Source organism: Penaeus chinensis, chromosome 9, assembly GCF_019202785.1.
Source record: "Penaeus chinensis breed Huanghai No. 1 chromosome 9, ASM1920278v2, whole genome shotgun sequence".
NCBI classification, from domain to species: Eukaryota; Metazoa; Arthropoda; class Malacostraca; order Decapoda; family Penaeidae; genus Penaeus; species Penaeus chinensis.
The window spans coordinates 13,917,483-13,937,482 of record NC_061827.1 but is presented as its reverse complement, the minus strand read 5'-3'; the positions used below and the strand labels follow the sequence as shown (position 1 = coordinate 13,937,482).

General features: G+C 39.9%; 2 protein-coding genes across 5 annotated transcripts in view; one reads left to right on the top strand and one right to left on the bottom strand.

Annotated features, from left to right (window-relative positions):
• LOC125029271 (pre-mRNA-processing-splicing factor 8) overlaps nt 1–12,759 on the top strand; it is a 13,292-nt gene extending 533 nt beyond the window's left edge. Inside the window, exons 2-8 of the mRNA XM_047619163.1 lie at nt 3,212–3,450; nt 3,591–3,834; nt 4,096–4,350; nt 4,575–4,766; nt 5,090–5,416; nt 6,309–6,506; nt 6,746–12,759. Coding sequence (XP_047475119.1) covers nt 3,224–3,450; nt 3,591–3,834; nt 4,096–4,350; nt 4,575–4,766; nt 5,090–5,416; nt 6,309–6,506; nt 6,746–12,427 — 7,125 coding nt within the window. The 5' untranslated portion in view covers nt 3,212–3,223 and the 3' untranslated portion in view covers nt 12,428–12,759. The remainder of the gene's footprint in view (nt 1–3,211; nt 3,451–3,590; nt 3,835–4,095; nt 4,351–4,574; nt 4,767–5,089; nt 5,417–6,308; nt 6,507–6,745) is intronic.
• A 6,560-nt stretch (nt 12,760–19,319) lies between these two features.
• LOC125028706 (PF03932 family protein CutC-like) overlaps nt 19,320–20,000 on the bottom strand; it is a 10,158-nt gene continuing 9,477 nt past the window's right edge. For all 4 annotated transcript variants that reach the window (XM_047618185.1, XM_047618183.1, XM_047618182.1 and 1 more), the window contains exon 6: nt 19,320–20,000. This exon is cut by the window's right edge and continues 65 nt beyond it. In XM_047618185.1, coding sequence (XP_047474141.1) covers nt 19,948–20,000 — 53 coding nt within the window. In that variant the 3' untranslated portion in view covers nt 19,320–19,947.

The window sequence follows — 20,000 nt, the reverse complement described above, 5'->3', positions numbered from 1 at the left end:
ACACAGAGAGAGAGAGGGAAATGAACACTGCCATCTTGTAGAGCACAGGGAATAGTCGGATACAACACAAGCTCAGCTGCAGCGGCCTCATATTTACCGTGAAATTAAAATATCTGCTCATCACCTTCACATAGTTTTCATTGTTGTATTTTGTGTAGGTTGGCACAGTGTGTTATTAAAGGAGGGGGTATAGGGGAGAGGGCTTACCTCTTCATCCTAAACAGTAACTTCATTATGAAAGGTGAAAACACACTACCGTAACTTCATTATGATCTAATTCATTTCATACAAAGAAGTGTTTATTTTGAAATCTAGAGATCAAAGTTTACATTTTGAAAGGTGAAAACATCACAGTCCTTTTCCAGCTTCCAGTAGGAATAATGGTGCAAATTTCCCAGTGTCCTAAAGGCATGTCGTGTAGAGGATGTCGGATCATACTCCCGACCTGATGTCCAGGGTGTTGTAGGTAAAAAGGAAGATAACTCTTAACCTGTGATATGATTTTAATTGCTAGATCATGATCACAGTATGCATTTTTATTAACTTTGTCAGTGGAAAGCATTTGTTTTGGCTGCTAGCTTCTATCCTAGTAATATAGTGATTATGCTGCATCTACTCTGCTAATTACTCTTATTAATATAATGATCACTGACAACAATAGCCATAAACAGCAGTATGAGCAAAGTGAAGCTAAATCCATTAAATAAAACTAAATCCACAATTGCCTGTCGAAGTTTGTGGTTCTACATAGCTAATAATGCTGTGGCCTCCATGCTTTGTACTTCAGTAATTGTCAACACTCCTTTGACAAGATAAGCTTGTAGCCATCTATGGCAATTTATTGTCAAATAAAAAGTTATACAAACTCAGTCTTACCACAATAATTATTATGGATGATGATGATGATGATGATTGTTATTACTTGATTATTATTTTTACAGTACCAGTTATTTGTCTTATCCTTCATGCCATACTAAGCTGCTAGATGTAGATTGTAGCCATTTATATTATATTCCATACAAAGTTACATCATACATATGTATATGTGAAATCTATGTATATGATGTAAGCATTCCTAGAAGTCACAACTGTATCATAAGTGTAGCTCACAGGTTTGCTGATTATGGTTTGAGATGTAAACAAAACAACAAAGGGAAGTGGTGGGAAACTCTCAGTGATTATGAGTAAGGCCTTTGCATAATCATTTGTTTCCCCACTCTTTCCCTTTATGTTTTGCTAGCAACTTGAATCTTAATCAAATTTTAAATCTGTATAGCTTTTAACAGGTGAAAAGAACAGTAGCCAACAGACCTATAATCAACAAGATAGAGCTAAGACTGGTTACTTGTTTGGTGGCAGATCACCTGGGTTATCTACAAGCTCGCTCTCTTGAGAATATACGTGGTGGATTTGTTATCATTTAGCCAGTGCCAAGCAAGTGTAGAAGTGTGCAGGTTATCTTTGATAAACAATTGTAGACTTACCTTCACATTCTGCAGATTGTTTTGCATTGCTAATAGTGTTTCCCTTCTTTCTTTAGGGGCATTAGTTAGGTTTTCCCTATCTTTGCTACAGTCCTCATTTTGAGATTTGCTGTTAAATGTTTCATTGCACATTTGCTTAGCTTATCACTAATAGCAAGTTTCAGTGCTCTGTCTCAATTTGTGTGTGTGAGGGAGGGGTGATCATGTTCCTGTGCATGAAGGATGTGATTGCGTGCAGTAAATATGCTAATGTTTAAAAGACATCTGCACTGGCATTCATTAGGTGACATGTTCCTCTCATTAGTATTCAGTTCTCTCAAAATCCACTTCAAAAATTACTGTTTTATATTTATGATTTACAATCTGAAACCTAATATGATAGTGGCTCATTGTCAAGCAGGTGCAGCAGGCAAGGCTAAAAATTCCACTATTTATATTTTGTCAATACAGAGCTAAGCAGGCAGACTGGCAAACTTTCTTGTTAAATATGATTGGTTCATGCTTAACCCCTTGACGACTGTTTTGATGCCTCACGGCGTGACCCGTCGGGAGGGGGTTAACCCATTGCTGACAGAAGCTTCATGTGCTGGATATCATGTACAGTCATTTGCCCAAAGGAAAGATTAGAAACATGGGAAGCATAATTATCCCACCATCTAGGAGTTTGGCCACAGCATGAATATTTGTCCAGTGAACAAAGTCATTTCAAGCCTGTCTTAAGGACCTGTTGGTCCTATATCACGAACAAGTGAATGAACCCCACCATAAACATACAAACCATCAGAAAGATTGCTGTGTGCTGTATTTTCCTATCAGGGGCTTTGGTCCTGGACCCACTTCTCATCACCACTGACTGTGCATTTAAAGAGACAAAATGGGTTTACCTTATAGTTATAGTGGCTGGGATGTGAGGAATATCCAATGAAATTATGGTTATTGTTTTTTCACTGAATTTATTGTTATCCCCGATTTTAGTAAGAGATTGTTTTTATGGGAAAGTCAGCAAAGAATTCATAAACAATGGTATCACTGTAAGCAAATTTCACTTTTGGAATGAGCACTGAGTACTGTGATGGCAGAGCTGTCAAATTTGCCAGTAGATGGCTGTGTATGCACAACTATGGATGTAACGTGTATTTTTTTATGATAATATGGTGCATATATGATTAAATAGATGGCATCATATGTTTAGGGAATAAACATCTAACAAGTAAATTTTTGGGTGTAATTTTATATGAACTGAAATACAGAAATACATTAGTAGTACAGTGCATTTCTAAGAGATGATGGCCATGATGTCACAAGCTACATGTGCCAAGACATTTTATGTTGGGTCACTGTGCTGCCAAGGTGTTTGCTACTAGGCAAGGAAGGTTGAATTTAGTAGATGGGGGTGCTTGAGGACTTAGCCTCTTCATGGCATTCACCATGATAAATTTTCATCATATAACTCAAATCTATTGGCTTTTGCATATTAATTTTGATATTAGTGAATTGAGTTTTTCCATTGCCTACAATGCTATGATTTAAAAGTGTCTCACTGTTGCAGTCCTTTTTTATAGCTTAACCAATATCTAGATAATGCAGCAGATATTTTAGACATATCCAGATAAAAACACCTCTGATAATGTTTTTTCATATTTTTTTTTCCATGTTTCTTTTTTTCTTTCCTAGTTGTTACAGCTGTTGAACTAACCTTTTTTTTTTTTTTTTTTTTTTTTCCCCAGGCAAAATAGACAATGGCTTTGCCTCCCTACCTGATCCCGGGCAGCCCCTGGGCCTATATGGCACAGCAGCAGGCACAGCTTGCTGCTGCCCAGGCCCAGGCTGCTCATGCTCAGATGCATGCACACTTTCAAGCCCAAGCCCAAGCACAGGCACAAGCCCAAGCCATTCCACGTCCACAAGCAGGACCTCCGCCAGTGGAAAATGTTTCACTGGAGAAGATGCAGGAGAAAGCTCGAAGGTATGGGAGATATACTAGTCTTCTTATGTTTCATCCTCCTCCTCCTTCTCCTCTTCTTAAATTTGAAAGTAGATTTGCACAAATATCCTATAAAGTCTGAAATGGTTCTGTTGATGATATCCAGTCACTTTGCATTTCAGATGGCAACAGCTCCATAACAAAAAGTATGCAGAGAAAAGAAAATTTGGATTCGTGGATGTACAGAAAGAGGAAATGCCACCCGAGCACATCCGGAAGATCATTCGTGATCATGGTGACATGTCAAGCAGAAAGTACCGTCATGATAAGCGCGTTTACTTAGGAGCACTGAAGTTCATGCCTCATGCTGTGTTGAAGCTGCTGGAGAATATGCCTATGCCCTGGGAACAAATAAGAGATGTGCAGGTCAGTTATAATGTCTTTAGGTGTTTTTGTCAGGGCATTTTGTCATGAATGTCAGTGTTTATGCAAATAGATGAATTACAGGTTTGTCTGCATGTCAGGTCTATATAGATATTTATTTTTGAATATTAATTAGTGTTATATTTGTATGTAAAAATTTTTTTTTTTTTTTCTTCTTCTTTTTTGAATTTGGGATATCCATCATTTATCATTAATTATACAAAAACCAAGCAATAGCTTAATAATCATATCTTGTTCCTCTAGGTCCTATACCACATCACTGGAGCCATCACCTTTGTCAATGAGATCCCCTGGGTGATTGAGCCTGTATACATTGCCCAGTGGTCCACCATGTGGATGATGATGAGGCGAGAGAAGCGAGATCGTCGGCATTTCAAGAGGATGAGATTCCCTCCCTTCGACGATGAAGAACCCCCTCTGGATTTTGCAGATAACGTGCTTGATGTGGAGCCCTTGGAGGCTATTCAGATGGAGCTGGATCCTGAGGAAGATGTGGAGGTATGAGCTGTAGTGAATCTATCTTAATTGTTGTGGTAATGTTGGTTACTGTTGTCAGGCATTGCTTGATGTTCTGTTGCAAGCGTTCCCTGCTGTTAAATATGCTTATGAATATTCTTTTACATGTCTGAGAAAAAATTTTGTCATTGATCTTTTCTTTCATTATCGATTAAATAAGATGGGAAAGTGGGTTCTTTGGGATAACTCTTCATGTACTTCCACAGGTTGCTGAGTGGTTCTATGAGCACAAGCCCCTCATAGACACAAAACATGTGAATGGTCCAACGTACCGCAAGTGGCGGCTGACTCTGCCACAGATGGCAACTCTATATAGATTGGCAAACCAGCTGCTCACAGATGTGTCAGACAATAATTACTTCTATCTGTTTGACTTGAAATCCTTCTTCACAGCAAAGGTATATCTTTCAGTTACAGAGATATGGCTATATATATGTATATGTATGTGTGTGTACATATGTATATATCTATAGATAGATAGATTTATATTTCTTTTTTAAGATAGTTTGTACCTTTTTTATCAAAATAGAAGTTTACGTTTTTAAAATAATGTTTGATAGTCAGATATCTTTTTAAAAGATGTTCCTATTTCATAGAAATTAATAAAACTGAATTTGGTACATCTTAGATACATAAGAAATACAATAAGATTTAGTATTGTTACTTTCCTCTCTCCTTATGAGATACATAAACTTTCCTAACATTTTCCGTTGCACTGCAGGCCCTGAACATGGCACTTCCTGGCGGGCCCAAGTTTGAGCCCCTGATTAAGGACATGAACCCAGCTGATGAGGACTGGAATGAGTTCAACGACATCAACAAAATCATCGTGCGTCATCAGGTGCGCACTGAGTACCGCATCGCCTTCCCCTACCTCTTCAACAACATGCCTCAGTATGTGCACCTCAGTTGGTACCACACCCCTGTGGTCTTGTACATTAAGACAGAGGATCCTGACCTTCCTGCCTTCTACTTCGATCCACTCATCAACCCCATCTCGCACCGCAACACCGTCAAGGGGGAGACACTTTTGCCTGATGATGATGAGGTGAGTTTCTTGTGGTTAATTTAGGTGTTGAATAGTGAGTTTTACACACTCACTCACTCACTCACTCACTCACTCACTCACTCACACACACACACACACACACACACACACACACACACACACACACTCACACTCACACTCACACTCACTCACTCACTCACTCACTCACTCACTCACTCACTCACTCACTCACTCACTCACTCACTCACTCACTCACACACACACACACACACACACACACACACACACACACACACACACACACACACACACACACACACACACACACACACACACACACACACTCTCACACTCTCACACATACATATACATATGTATGTATATAGATATTTGTGTGTGTGTGTGTGTGTCTATATATTTATATATATATATATTTATGTATGTATCTATGTGTATGTATGTATATATGTATCTATGTATCTATGTATGTGTGTATCTATGTATGTATGTGTTTGTGTTTGTGTTTATGTTTATGTTTATGTGTATATATATATATATATATATATATATATATATATATATATATATATATATATATGTATATATATATATATGTGTGTGTGTGTGTGTGTGTGTGTAGTGCATATGAGTGTGTGTGTGTGTGTGTGTGTAGTGCATATGAGTGTGTGTATGTGTATGTATGTATTTATGTGTGTATATGTATATACATTCACATATGTATATATACATATATGCACACATTTATTTATGCATTTATATGAGTAATTGTCTCGCAATATTGTTAATTCATGTGATCGTTTTATTTGATCAGTTATTCCTTTTTTATTATCTAGGAATTATATGTTAGTTCTTGAGCTTAAATATTATTGCAATAGTGAATGTTTTTTGTAACATATTTGATTATTTACAGGACTTTGAGCTGCCAGAGGGTGTGGAATCCCTGCTAAAGGATTGGCAGCTCTACGATGATGCAACTGCAAATGGAATTGCACTCCTGTGGGCTCCACGGCCCTTCAACATGAGATCAGGCACCATGAGGAGGGCCATTGATGTCCCACTGGTGAAGACCTGGTACAGGGAGCACTGCCCACCTGGCCAGCCTGTTAAGGTAATCTTACACTTCTTGTTACATTTTGTGCATGTGCTCTCTCTCTCTCTCTCTCTCTCTCTCTCTCTCTCTCTCTCTCTCTCTCTCTCTCTATCTTTTTTAAGAAAAATGGTTCTATGTAATGAAAAGGTTTGGAACTGAGGTTATCTTTGTGAATCCTGTTTTAGATAATCTCTTTGCATCTTGTAAGAGTATCTGTAACATAAGCAAAGTGATAGCTTGAGCATTAACCTCCACAGGTCCGTGTGTCGTACCAGAAGCTGTTGAAGTACTACGTCCTGAATGCCTTGAAGCACCGCCCCCCGAAGGCCCAGAAGAAGCGCTATTTGTTCCGCTCATTCAAGGCCACCAAGTTCTTCCAGACGACAACTTTGGACTGGGTTGAGGTTGGCCTTCAGGTATGCCGGCAGGGATACAACATGTTGAACCTCCTGATCCATCGCAAGAATTTGAATTACCTTCACTTGGATTACAATTTCAATCTGAAACCAGTCAAGACCCTCACCACAAAGGAGAGAAAGAAGTCAAGGTTCGGTAATGCCTTCCATCTGTGTCGTGAGATCTTGAGGTTGACCAAGTTGGTTGTTGATGCCCATGTTCAGTACAGGCTGAACAATGTGGATGCCTTCCAGTTGGCTGATGGCTTGCAGTACATTTTTGCCCATGTTGGCCAGTTGACAGGTATGTACAGATACAAGTACAAACTCATGAGACAAATCAGGATGTGCAAAGATCTGAAGCACGTCATCTACTACAGGTTTAATACTGGTCAAGTGGGAAAGGGCCCTGGATGTGGTTTCTGGGCCCCAGGCTGGAGAGTCTGGCTCTTCTTTATGAGAGGAATCACACCACTCTTGGAGCGTTGGCTGGGCAACCTGCTCTCACGTCAATTCGAGGGAAGACACAGCAAGGGCGTGGCAAAGACTGTCACCAAGCAGCGAGTAGAGTCTCACTTTGATCTTGAGTTGAGAGCCTCTGTGATGCACGACATCCTAGACATGATGCCAGAGGGCATCAAGCAGAACAAGGCTCGTACAATCCTCCAGCATCTGTCTGAAGCCTGGAGGTGCTGGAAGGCAAACATCCCATGGAAGGTACCTGGACTCCCCACCCCCATTGAGAACATGATCCTTCGTTATGTGAAAATGAAGGCAGATTGGTGGACAAACACGGCTCACTATAATCGAGAAAGAATTCGCCGAGGAGCAACAGTAGACAAGACTGTGTGCAAGAAGAACATGGGCAGACTGACACGTCTGTATCTGAAATCAGAGCAAGAAAGGCAGCACAACTACCAGAAGGATGGTCCTTACATCAGTCCAGAAGAAGCTGTGGCCATCTACACAACAACTGTTCACTGGCTGGAATCACGACGATTTGCCCCTATCCCATTCCCCCCGCTGTCATACAAGCATGACACCAAACTCCTCATTCTGGCTCTGGAAAGACTGAAAGAAGCATACAGTGTCAAGTCAAGGTTGAATCAGTCTCAGCGAGAAGAGTTGGGTCTCATTGAGCAGGCTTATGATAATCCTCATGAAGCCCTCTCACGTATCAAGCGTCATCTGCTCACTCAGAGAGCCTTCAAGGAAGTGGGCATCGAGTTCATGGACTTGTACAGTCATCTTATTCCAGTCTATGATGTAGAACCACTGGAAAAGATCACAGATGCATACCTTGATCAGTACCTGTGGTACGAGGCAGACAAGAGACGACTTTTCCCACCATGGGTGAAGCCAGGTGACTCTGAGCCACCTCCCTTACTTGTGTACAAATGGTGTCAAGGAATTAACAACCTCACAGATGTTTGGGACACAGCTGATGGTGAATGTAACGTCATGCTTGAATCCAAGTATGAGAAACTGTATGAGAAGATTGATCTTACATTGCTCAACAGGTTGTTGCGTTTGATTGTTGACCACAACATTGCTGATTACATGACAGCTAAAAATAACGTTGACATCAACTACAAGGACATGAACCACACCAACCGATATGGTATCATCTGTGGATTGCAGTTTGCCTCCTTCATTGTGCAGTATTATGGCTTGGTTATGGATTTATTAGTCTTGGGTCTCAAGCGTGCAGCAGACATGGCTGGGCCCCCACAGATGCCCAATGACTTCCTGAACTTCCAAGATGTTGCCACTGAAACCCAGCATCCCATCAGGTTGTACTCCCGCTACATTGATAGAATTCACATTTTCTTCCGCTTCTCTGCAGAAGAGGCAAAGGACCTCATTCAACGATACTTGACAGAGCATCCTGATCCCAATAATGAAAACATTGTAGGCTACAACAACAAGAAGTGCTGGCCAAGGGATGCCAGAATGAGGCTGATGAAACACGATGTGAACCTGGGACGTGCTGTCTTCTGGGACATCAAGAACCGTTTGCCAAGATCTGTTACGACGGTTAACTGGGAGAATTCGTTTGTGTCTGTTTACTCCAAGGACAATCCAAATCTGCTTTTCAACATGGCTGGCTTTGAGTGCCGTATCTTGCCAAAGTGTCGCATGACACATGAAGAGTTTAAACACAGAGATGGAGTTTGGAATCTTCAGAACGAGGTTACAAAGGAACGTACATCACAGTGCTTCTTGAGAGTAGACGATGAGTCCATGCAGAGATTCCACAATCGTGTCAGGCAGATCCTCATGGCTTCTGGCTCAACAACTTTCACCAAAATTGTAAACAAGTGGAACACTGCTCTGATTGGTCTTATGACATACTACCGAGAATCAGTTGTCAACACTCAGGAATTGCTTGATCTCTTGGTGAAGTGTGAGAACAAGATTCAGACACGTATTAAGATTGGTCTGAACTCAAAAATGCCTTCCAGATTCCCCCCTGTGGTGTTCTACACACCCAAGGAGTTGGGTGGCCTTGGTATGTTGTCAATGGGTCACGTCCTTATCCCACAGTCTGATCTAAGGTGGAGCAAGCAAACAGATGTAGGCATTACTCACTTCAGATCTGGTATGAGTCATGACGAAGATCAGCTGATTCCCAATTTGTACAGGTATATTCAGCCATGGGAAACAGAATTCCTGGACTCTCAAAGAGTGTGGGCTGAGTATGCTCTGAAGAGGCAAGAGGCTACTGCTCAGAACAGACGTTTGACCCTAGAGGATTTGGAAGACTCGTGGGATCGAGGTATCCCAAGAATCAACACTCTCTTCCAGAAGGATCGTCACACACTGGCCTATGACAAAGGTTGGAGAATTAGAACTGAATTCAAGCAGTATCAAGTCCTCAAGCAGAACCCCTTCTGGTGGACACATCAGCGCCACGACGGAAAACTGTGGAACTTGAACAATTACCGTACTGACATGATCCAAGCATTGGGTGGTGTAGAAGGTATTCTGGAGCACACACTCTTCAAGGGCACATACTTCCCTACCTGGGAGGGTCTCTTCTGGGAGAAGGCATCAGGATTTGAAGAGAGCATGAAGTACAAGAAGCTTACCAATGCCCAGAGGTCAGGTTTGAACCAGATTCCCAACCGTCGCTTCACCCTCTGGTGGTCCCCAACCATCAACAGAGCTAATGTGTATGTAGGTTTCCAGGTGCAGCTCGATCTGACTGGTATTTTCATGCACGGTAAGATTCCCACACTGAAGATCTCTCTTATCCAGATTTTCCGTGCCCATTTGTGGCAGAAGATCCACGAGTCTGTGGTGATGGATTTGTGTCAGGTATTCGATCAAGAACTTGATGCATTAGAGATTGAGACTGTGCAGAAGGAGACCATTCATCCCAGGAAGTCCTATAAGATGAATTCATCTTGTGCAGACATCTTGCTCTTTGCAGCCTACAAATGGAACTACTCAAAACCATCACTGTTAGCAGATTCCAAGGACACAATGGATGGATCAACAACACAGAAATACTGGATTGATGTTCAGCTTAGGTGGGGTGATTATGATTCTCATGATGTTGAGCGATATGCCAGAGCCAAATTCCTTGACTACACCACAGATAACATGTCTCTGTACCCATCCCCAACAGGTGTGCTTATTGCAATTGATCTTGCTTATAACTTGCACAGTGCTTATGGAAATTGGTTCCCAGGAGCCAAACCTCTTATACAGCAAGCAATGGCAAAGATCATGAAGGCCAACCCAGCTTTGTATGTGTTGCGTGAACGCATCCGCAAAGGCCTCCAACTTTACTCATCCGAGCCCACTGAACCTTACCTCTCATCCCAGAACTATGGAGAATTGTTCTCCAATCAGATTATCTGGTTTGTAGATGATACAAATGTGTACAGGGTGACCATTCACAAGACCTTTGAAGGCAACTTGACCACCAAGCCCATTAATGGAGCCATTTTCATCTTCAACCCTCGTACAGGTCAGCTTTTCCTGAAGATCATTCACACTTCAGTATGGGCTGGCCAGAAACGTCTGGGTCAGCTCGCCAAGTGGAAGACTGCTGAAGAAGTTGCTGCCTTGATTAGGTCCCTCCCAGTTGAAGAACAGCCTAAGCAGATTATTGTCACACGAAAGGGTATGTTGGATCCTCTTGAGGTACATTTACTGGATTTCCCAAACATTGTGATCAAGGGTTCTGAGCTGCAGCTTCCTTTCCAAGCTTGTCTCAAGGTGGAGAAGTTTGGAGACTTGATCTTGAAAGCTACCGAGCCCCAGATGGTACTGTTTAACCTTTACGATGACTGGCTGAAGAACATCTCTTCCTACACAGCTTTCTCCCGTCTCATCCTGATCCTTCGAGCTCTGCACGTCAACAATGACCGAACCAAGGTTCTCCTCAAACCTGACAAGACAACCATTACAGAACCTCACCACATTTGGCCCTCACTAAGTGATGAGGATTGGGTCAAGGTAGAGGTACAGCTCAAGGACCTCATTCTTGCCGATTATGGTAAGAAGAACAACGTGAACGTGGCATCACTAACGCAGTCTGAGATTCGTGATATCATTCTGGGTATGGAAATCAGTGCTCCCTCTGCACAGAGACAACAGATTGCAGAGATTGAAAAACAAACCAAGGAACAGTCCCAGCTGACAGCCACCACAACAAGAACTGTCAACAAACATGGAGATGAGATCATTACCTCAACCACCAGTAACTATGAGACGGCAACATTCAGCAGCAAGACAGAATGGAGAGTGAGAGCTATCTCTGCTACAAATCTTCATTTGCGTACTAACTACATCTATGTGTCATCAGATGACATCAAGGAAACCGGTTTTACATACATCCTGCCAAAGAATGTGTTGAAGAAATTCATCATTATATCAGATCTTAGGACACAGATTGCAGGTTATCTCTATGGTGTAAGTCCTCCAGATAATCCACAGGTGAAGGAGATTCGTTGCATTGTGATGCCACCACAATGGGGCACTCATCAGATGGTGCATCTACCACACAAGCTACCTGGGCACGAATTCCTGAATGAGCTGGAGCCTCTTGGGTGGATCCACACACAGCCCAATGAGTTGCCACAGCTATCCCCTCATGACATCACCACACATGCTACCATCATGGCAGATAACACAAGTTGGACCACAGACCGCACCATTGTCATTACCTGCTCCTTCACCCCAGGCTCTTGCTCCCTACAGGCATACAAACTCACACCATCAGGCTTTGAATGGGGACGGAATAATAAGGATATGGGCAACAACCCCAAGGGCTACCTGCCATCCCACTATGAGAAGGTGCAGATGTTGCTCTCTGACCGCTTCTTAGGCCTTTTCATGACCCCACTTCAGGGATCATGGAACTATAACTTCATGGGAGTCCGGCATGACCCTAACATGAAATACGACCTTCAGCTTGCCAGTCCAAAGGAGTTCTACCACGAGGTTCATCGCCCTGCTCACTTCCTCAATTTCTCCTCACTTGACGAAGCTGACACAGCAGGGGCAGACAGAGACAATGCACTAGAGTAATGTGCATTGCATCATGTTGGTGTAAATGGGGAATTTTGTACATAATATTAATTAATAAGTGATATATTTTTCTTCGTTTTCTAGAATAGTTGGATATGTGATATCATATGGTCTTATGAAAAGACAATTGCCCTTATTTTTTATTTTGTACAAGTTCATTTTGTATGATTGTGTGATTCAGGTTTTTCTTTTTGGTGAACATCGTTCATATGATCATGAATGATGCATAAGCTGGAATAGATGGAATAAAGGTCCTACACAAGCACCAGTTTGGAGAATTTTAAGCAAAACATACCTGAATAAATTATAAAAAAAATAAATTGAAAATACCATTTATATTTTAATACCCTTTTTTGACATTAATACAAAGTTTCTAGACCTAGTTATTAGTCCGTGTGACATTATTTCCAAGTTTTGTAGAACTGTACTAGCTTTTTTTGATAAATTTGCAGCAGATGTAAACTCTGTTGAAACAAGTATAATTAAAGTGTGAGGATGATTACAGACTGGAAATCTATTTCTAAGCAGCGCTAATGCTATTAGATCCTTAGGTTATGCCACTGCTTCAGTGCTCAACTAGTTTTGCTTTCCTTTTCCTTCTCTTCTGCATCCCCTTCTCCTGTCCACTTATCCTGATTGTTAACTCATATTTACACTTTTTGCCACAATACATTACCATAATGCTATGTAACCTTTGATGCCGGATACATTTGTTTGTTTTGACCATTCTGGAAGTTTACAAACATTGTCTTACTGAACCAACAAACTTAGACACAGCAGAAGATTTTTAAAGATAATAAATAAATAAATAATGTTGCATATCTTCTGCAGCATGGGACTAAAGTGTAGCTGACAAATACTCAGAGGAATTGGATGAATGAAAAATGATAGTGATAGATGTCTCATGTTTGATAGGGTCTGGTGTCAAGTTATGATATAGATGATTACTTAACCTTACTGTGAATACTACATCAGGTGGAGTTGAAGTCAGATTAGAAAAGAACTGGCCATGTTTAGGAAGAACAAATTTCACTGACACAGAAAAGGTATAATCAAAATATTTTCACAAGACGATGTAATTGGCATGTTTAAATTAAACTTTTACCAGAGCTACATGAAATTTTGATGGGGTTTAATCAATATTCCCCCAATCTTCTCGTTGCCAGTGGGGGCTTAGGAGGCAGAGTCTGAGGCCCAATGTAGGGATCACTCCTGCCTTAGACCTCAGCTCTCGCCTCAACTGATTTTGCAGAGTCTTTTCTTCTCCCTCCTTCCTTTTCCTTCTCTTCATCCCCTTCTTCTGTCCACTTATCCAAATCATTAACTCATATTTACCCCTTTTCATCTGAATACTTGGTGCTGTGTAACCTTTGATGCATGTTTGTTTTAACCAGAAAATGTTCAACAAATAAATAAATATTCCTCCCAATCCCTTGCTCACTGTTGTCGCTGGGGGGTTTAGGAGAAGGAGACTGAGGCCCATTGTAGGGATCACCCCTCCCTTGGACCTCAGCCCTCACCTCGACTAATTTTGCAGGGTCTTTTCTCATCCTTCTTTCCATTCCCTTCTCTTCTTCATCCCTTTCTCTGTCCACTTATCCTAAACGTTAACTCATTTTTACCCTTTTTGCCACAATACTTTATCATGATGCTCTATGACCTTTGGTATCTGACACATGTATTGTTTTTAACCATCAATCGTTCTGGAATTCCACAGACATTACCTTATGACCAAAAAATCTTCCTTACCCGTCGCTTTCACTCCCTAGCCCCACCTGGGCGCTATATTTTAATACACTGCCAAATGACCTTAGATATTCATGTGGCAGAATTTTTTTGATAAATAAATGATTAATCATTATTCATCTATACTTTTACAAAGACTGACCATCCTACAGCATTGTTAGTTTTGTAAGCATATTCATTTGCAGACATAGATACTAACTTTGACCATGGAACTCATATGTTTACTGCTCATAGTGTTTATTAAAAGAAAAGTGCCAGGAATAAGGATTTATATTCAAGAATCGAGACCAGGAGAGAATTCAAGAAGGTTAAAATGAAATGCTCATTTTTTTATCTTGCAGTCACATTATATTTCATTGATTTGTCATTTCCCAAATGCAATTATATTTTACCATGGCCTGGAAACTGTGGTATCTGCTTTATGGTGTTCCCAAATTTTTTGCTGTGGTTAGTATTTTGTGTGCCACATTACTTCTGTACTGAAGGACATGAGAAAGTGAATTCTTTGCTATGAAAATTACAAAGTTTAATTATAATTTCTATATTTTTATTTAATAATAGTTTCTACCAATTTTTATTCTTATTTAAAGTTACTTTATATATATATATATATATATATATATATATATATATATATATATATATATATTTGTATATATATATATATTATATATATATATATATTTTTTTTTTTTAACTTGTACTTGTACTTGTACTTGCATAGGTCATGTATCCTTTTTATGAAACTTGCTTCACAGAAGGAATATGTTTGTGAAATTTGTGAAAAAGAAAAATTTAAGTTCATTGAATGAGGGAAATACAAAGATGTGGAAAGGATATCAACATAATAAAATACTTTAAAGGAAACAAAGGATGGAATTGGGATTTCTCCTTGTTTTTTTATTTTCTAGAATAATAGTGAAACCTAATGCTCAGTACACTGGAGAGGGAAGAAGAGTTACATTGCAGTCCACTCTTCTAATAAACATTTTTGTATAGTTCATTCTGAGCTAATTTCTCAGTGCAGTAGAATCTGGGTAGATGTAAAATAGTTAATGGTTTAAACAAATAATTGTGCTACAGATATCAAAAGTCATATAGCACTATGGTAAATATTTGTGGCAAAAAGGGTAAAATCTAATTAAATAAAGGTAGATAAAGGTTGTAGAGCAATTTTAGATAGTATGGTACTGAAAAGTGTAAAGAGAGGGAGCAAATGGATGAAGGCAGGGATTAGTAAAAGAGGGAAAGGGGTTAAAAGCAAAGGGTAATTAGGTCAAATGGAGGGTATCTATGCATGTGAGAAAGGAAGAGGAACTGGTTATAAAGGTCGAAATGAGTGTGAGAAATGGGAGAACCAGGGGAATGAGACAAGGTTAAGAGATAAAGTATCAGGAAGACTGTCAAGATGGAAAGGATCTGGGGGGGATACATGATGAAGGGAGTCACATGATTATAAAGGTGGGAACAGAAGGGATAATGGTATAGATAGAGAAGGGGAGAGAGGGGGTATGAAGAGGGACAGGGGGAATATGAAGAGGATGAGGATGGATGTCGGAAGCTACTTAGAAAGTAGAGGAAATGGGAGTAGAGAGATTGGAGGGTGGATGAGGGAGAGGAGCATTCTCTTGGGTCATGCTTAGGAAGTTTTTGGAGTCCTCAAGAGTTTCTGGAGAGGAGTTGAATGGAGGGTCTGAGAAACAAAGCTCTTCTTGTGAAGAGAAGAGGAGATAGATGTCCAAGGAGCAGAGGAAGAGGTAGATGCAAGTGGGGATGTGGTACATGTAGATGGGGTGAAAAGTTTAGATTGCCTGGTGCAACATGTAAATGGCCTCGCATAGTGAAGCCAAGTTTGAAGCTGAGAACTGCTACCTCAGACTTGGAACAGCTCCTATAAAACACATGGGAAACACCCGAACTGGCACATGTGCATTATTGTGCAGCTCAATTTGAACAGTCATGACCAGGTTGGGCAAATAGGGGGCAGTGGGGTGTAGAGGGACAGTGCTTGGCAGGGTGACCAAGGACACCTTGACAGGTGAGGGGTCAATATGGTGAGACAGGGCAGGACTCTGCCAATATAAACTTCATAGGGGAGGTCATGTATACGGTTAGTAATCTTTGCAATACTGGTGTAGGACTTTTGGCAGTCTCTGGGAAGAGTAGTCTAGCACAGCACTGATACTGTATCAAAGTCAAAAAGTCAGGAGGGCAGTTCATTTTCACAGTCTGATCAATCCTTGTTGTATACAGGTCAATCAGCTGGGGGGATGGAAACAATTCTGGTACAAGTATTAAGGTAGGAGTGAGGCTGGTCATGAATAGGTTTGCCATTGAGGTCAGTCAGGGTAATTAATGTATGAGCTTGGGATTCGTTTGTAACTATTACAAAGTGTGAACAGTTGTGGAAGGATACTTTGCCAACTTCATTTATTGAGAGATTGTTGTAAGAAGAGGGTATTGTCGGAGTAAGGGGCTGTAAGAAGAACCCCAAAGAATCGATCCCACTTGGACTAAAAAGAATACTCGGAAGTGTCATGGACATGGAAGTAGTTGAAGGACAAGAATGGGATGAAGGTGTGGTGTGGAGTTAGGTAGTACTATGTGGAAGAGGACAATAAGGGTGAGAGTAGTAATAAGAGAGGAGGGGACAGAAAATGAAGAAGACTGCAGGATTTAGGGGATGGAGTGGAATATGTTAGGTGAGAGTCAGAATGGATCAAATTAACAGTGAACTTCAAGGAAGGGGTAGTAGTAGCAGTGGTCAGAACTATGATAAAAGGATAGGAGTTGGAAAACCAGAGTAGTTAATTTCAGATAAGCTATTTGTCTTCATTATTGGTCATAGTGAGCCTGAAATCTGTAGGGAAGTGGTCTACTCCTCAGGGTCCCCATGTGGGGTAGGGGCTAGACAATTAAACAAAGCCAGCCTTTCATCTTTTTAGCATGGCTCATACACTTCAGGAAGTAGACAGAAGGAGTTAGAGCAGAGGAGGAAAATAAAAGGGAGAGAAGAAATGACCATACAAACTTGGTTGAGCCTAGGGTAGGGGCAATCCCCAACACTGGGTCTCAGTCCCAGTCTCCTCTGCCCTCCACAATAACAATGGGCACGAAATTTGGAGGGGGGGGGGTAGATGTATACTATTCTATGGTTCAGTCCATAAATTCTAGGTTACAATCAGAGAGAACAGGACTAAATCTCTTACTATGGAGAAAATTTACATTCATCCATATCAGACTTAAACTTTATTATTACATCATACCTATGTGGATATGATATGTACACCCCATGCTTACTGTGAGTTTATTTTATTCATTGTTCTTACACGTAGATGGCTCCACGAGTACAAAGTTACCAATGAGCCAATTAAGAGTACTACTTATCTCATCTGTTTACCCTTTTCCTTGATTTTCGAAAATACTTTATGGTATCTTATATTGCATTTACTAATGTCAATAACAATATAGTAATTATGATGACTATGATAAAAATGACACTATCAGTATTCATAGCATTAGTAAAAAAAAAAAAAAAAAAAAAAAAAGCCAATTCAAGGAAAGATGAAATCAGGTAAGGTCAAAAGGGCCACTAATTGACTCCTTTGTGGCTTAGCACTAGCAGAGCCATCTATGTGCTGAAACATTTCACAAACAATTCTAAAATGGGCACAGCAATTTTCCCGGTGGCACTGAGTTATGTGTAAAGTACACACAACAATTATATAAATATACATGGTAATGTTTAAAAGCTGTGATATTCCTTCAAGCAGACCAATACCCAGTAGGTGACAAAAAGATGGGTTGATTAATAAATTTTACTACCATACCAACATCCTAAGTTACTATCCCGGAAAGTGCTGGGTATCCTCCCCAAGCTTTCCAGATCCAAATAGCCTTGGACTGTATCCTTGAATTAGGATATTATTTATTGGGTATGTATTGCCAGGCAGTCTCTGAGGCTTTCTGTAAACAGTAGTCCTTTTTTGATAATTTGCTTTCCACCATACCACCCTCTGACATTATTAGTAGCAAGAAAAATGTTCCAAATACAAAATAGCCTTATAGTATATTCTTGAATTAACATATTGTGTACAGAGTATGAATTGCCATGCAGCATCCTATGCTTTCTATAAACAGTAGCCACTATTACACCTTTTCCAAACTAGTCTTTTAGATAATAAGATTCTGTTAATGGAGTCTCTATCCTGCTTTACATTTGCAGAAATCAAAATAGTAGCACACTATTAAACCAAGTACCACATGAGGCACTTGGTTAAGAGTAATAAGGAAACTGAGCTTAATTTCTATTAGTTTTTTGGAAAAGGCTTGAATAGGTACTATTATAGATTAACAAACTTTCATATTTCATGAGAATAATTGAGAATTACTTTTATGCAAGTTGCTAAGGTCTTCATTAGCTTAGCACTCATGTTATTATTTTGAGATATATTTGCTTTACATGGGATTCCTGTCTCCAAGTAGAAGAGAAGTGATAACTACAATACCTCCAGTTCTCTCTGTAGCCCCAGCAGATGAGGAATGGGAAGAAGGCATACCGAACATTCCTGGTAAAGGTTCTTCTTTCACAGCCACTCTTATCTAAAGTTTGTTTACATAGATATGTGGTACATTTGTACTGTTTATATATTTATAAAGAAAAAAATTTCTTCTATAGTTTTGATTGTAATTGATTTTACACCAGCATAATATAGTTTCTTCCCTTCAAGTGAAGAATTTGATTTTATAAATAATGGCACAATATTATTCTTGCTGTTTAAATAAAGTTAACATATGTTAACATCTATATATTTTTATGGTCTTTGCCAACTGAAATTCAGTATTCTGACCATAAAACCACATCATGATTGAAGTGGGTTTGTGTGAACTTGCAGATTGACAGTTCTGGATTGCTCCTCTACACTACCTATTAATTAAAGTGGTTACACATATTAGACCAAGCAAGCATTTTTCTCCTAATTTGTGACACAAAGGAAACCAGATTCTTATGAAAATAGAGGCACACTGCCAGATTTTCATTTTTTATGCAGCATTTTTTAATTATCATATTTCTGTATTGTCATGCTTGAGTAATCCCCACCCCCAATTTATGTTTTAAATCAAAGGAGTAAAGAAAACAAGAAGAAACTGTACTTATATTCTAATTTTTAATATATCATTTTACATGCATCTTACTTTGAATGCCCTGCAGAAACTGCCCCTGGAAAGTTTTGAACAAATGATGCATAACAATATAGGACAGTCCTCCTCCAACTCCTCAACGACACAATTTACAGTAAAAGTGCAGGCAGTTAATGCATGGACAAAGGAATGAACACGTACAGCTAGACGGTCTCTACTCGACAACAGCAGGGAAACTAACTGGAGTGTTATCATAATCTAACATGGTCAGTTATATGTGATGGTGATAATTTGGAGACAATAGGAAACATTTATATATTCTGTGTCTATCCCAGAAGACCATTTAATATAACAGTTTACTGTTACTTGAGGTCTTTTGGTACCTGAAGAATAACAGTGTAACCATTTGTGCCATAGAAGAAGCTAAAGGAGTTTGTGAGAAAGCAAGTAAGTGTATCTTAATGCTGACAAAAAGACAACTTTGAAACTGGGTTATTCATCACATGTACCCTTCATTTTTTCTCTCTAATCACAAAAAATAGCATAGTTTACCATAACAGTGAAAGGAATAACTGCTCTGACTGTGATATACTCATCAAGTGTGCATATACCCTACACAAGAGCAAGCCCATTCAGTTGTATTCCATTGACCTCTTTATGGATTGGACTTCTTTTGAACATGTCA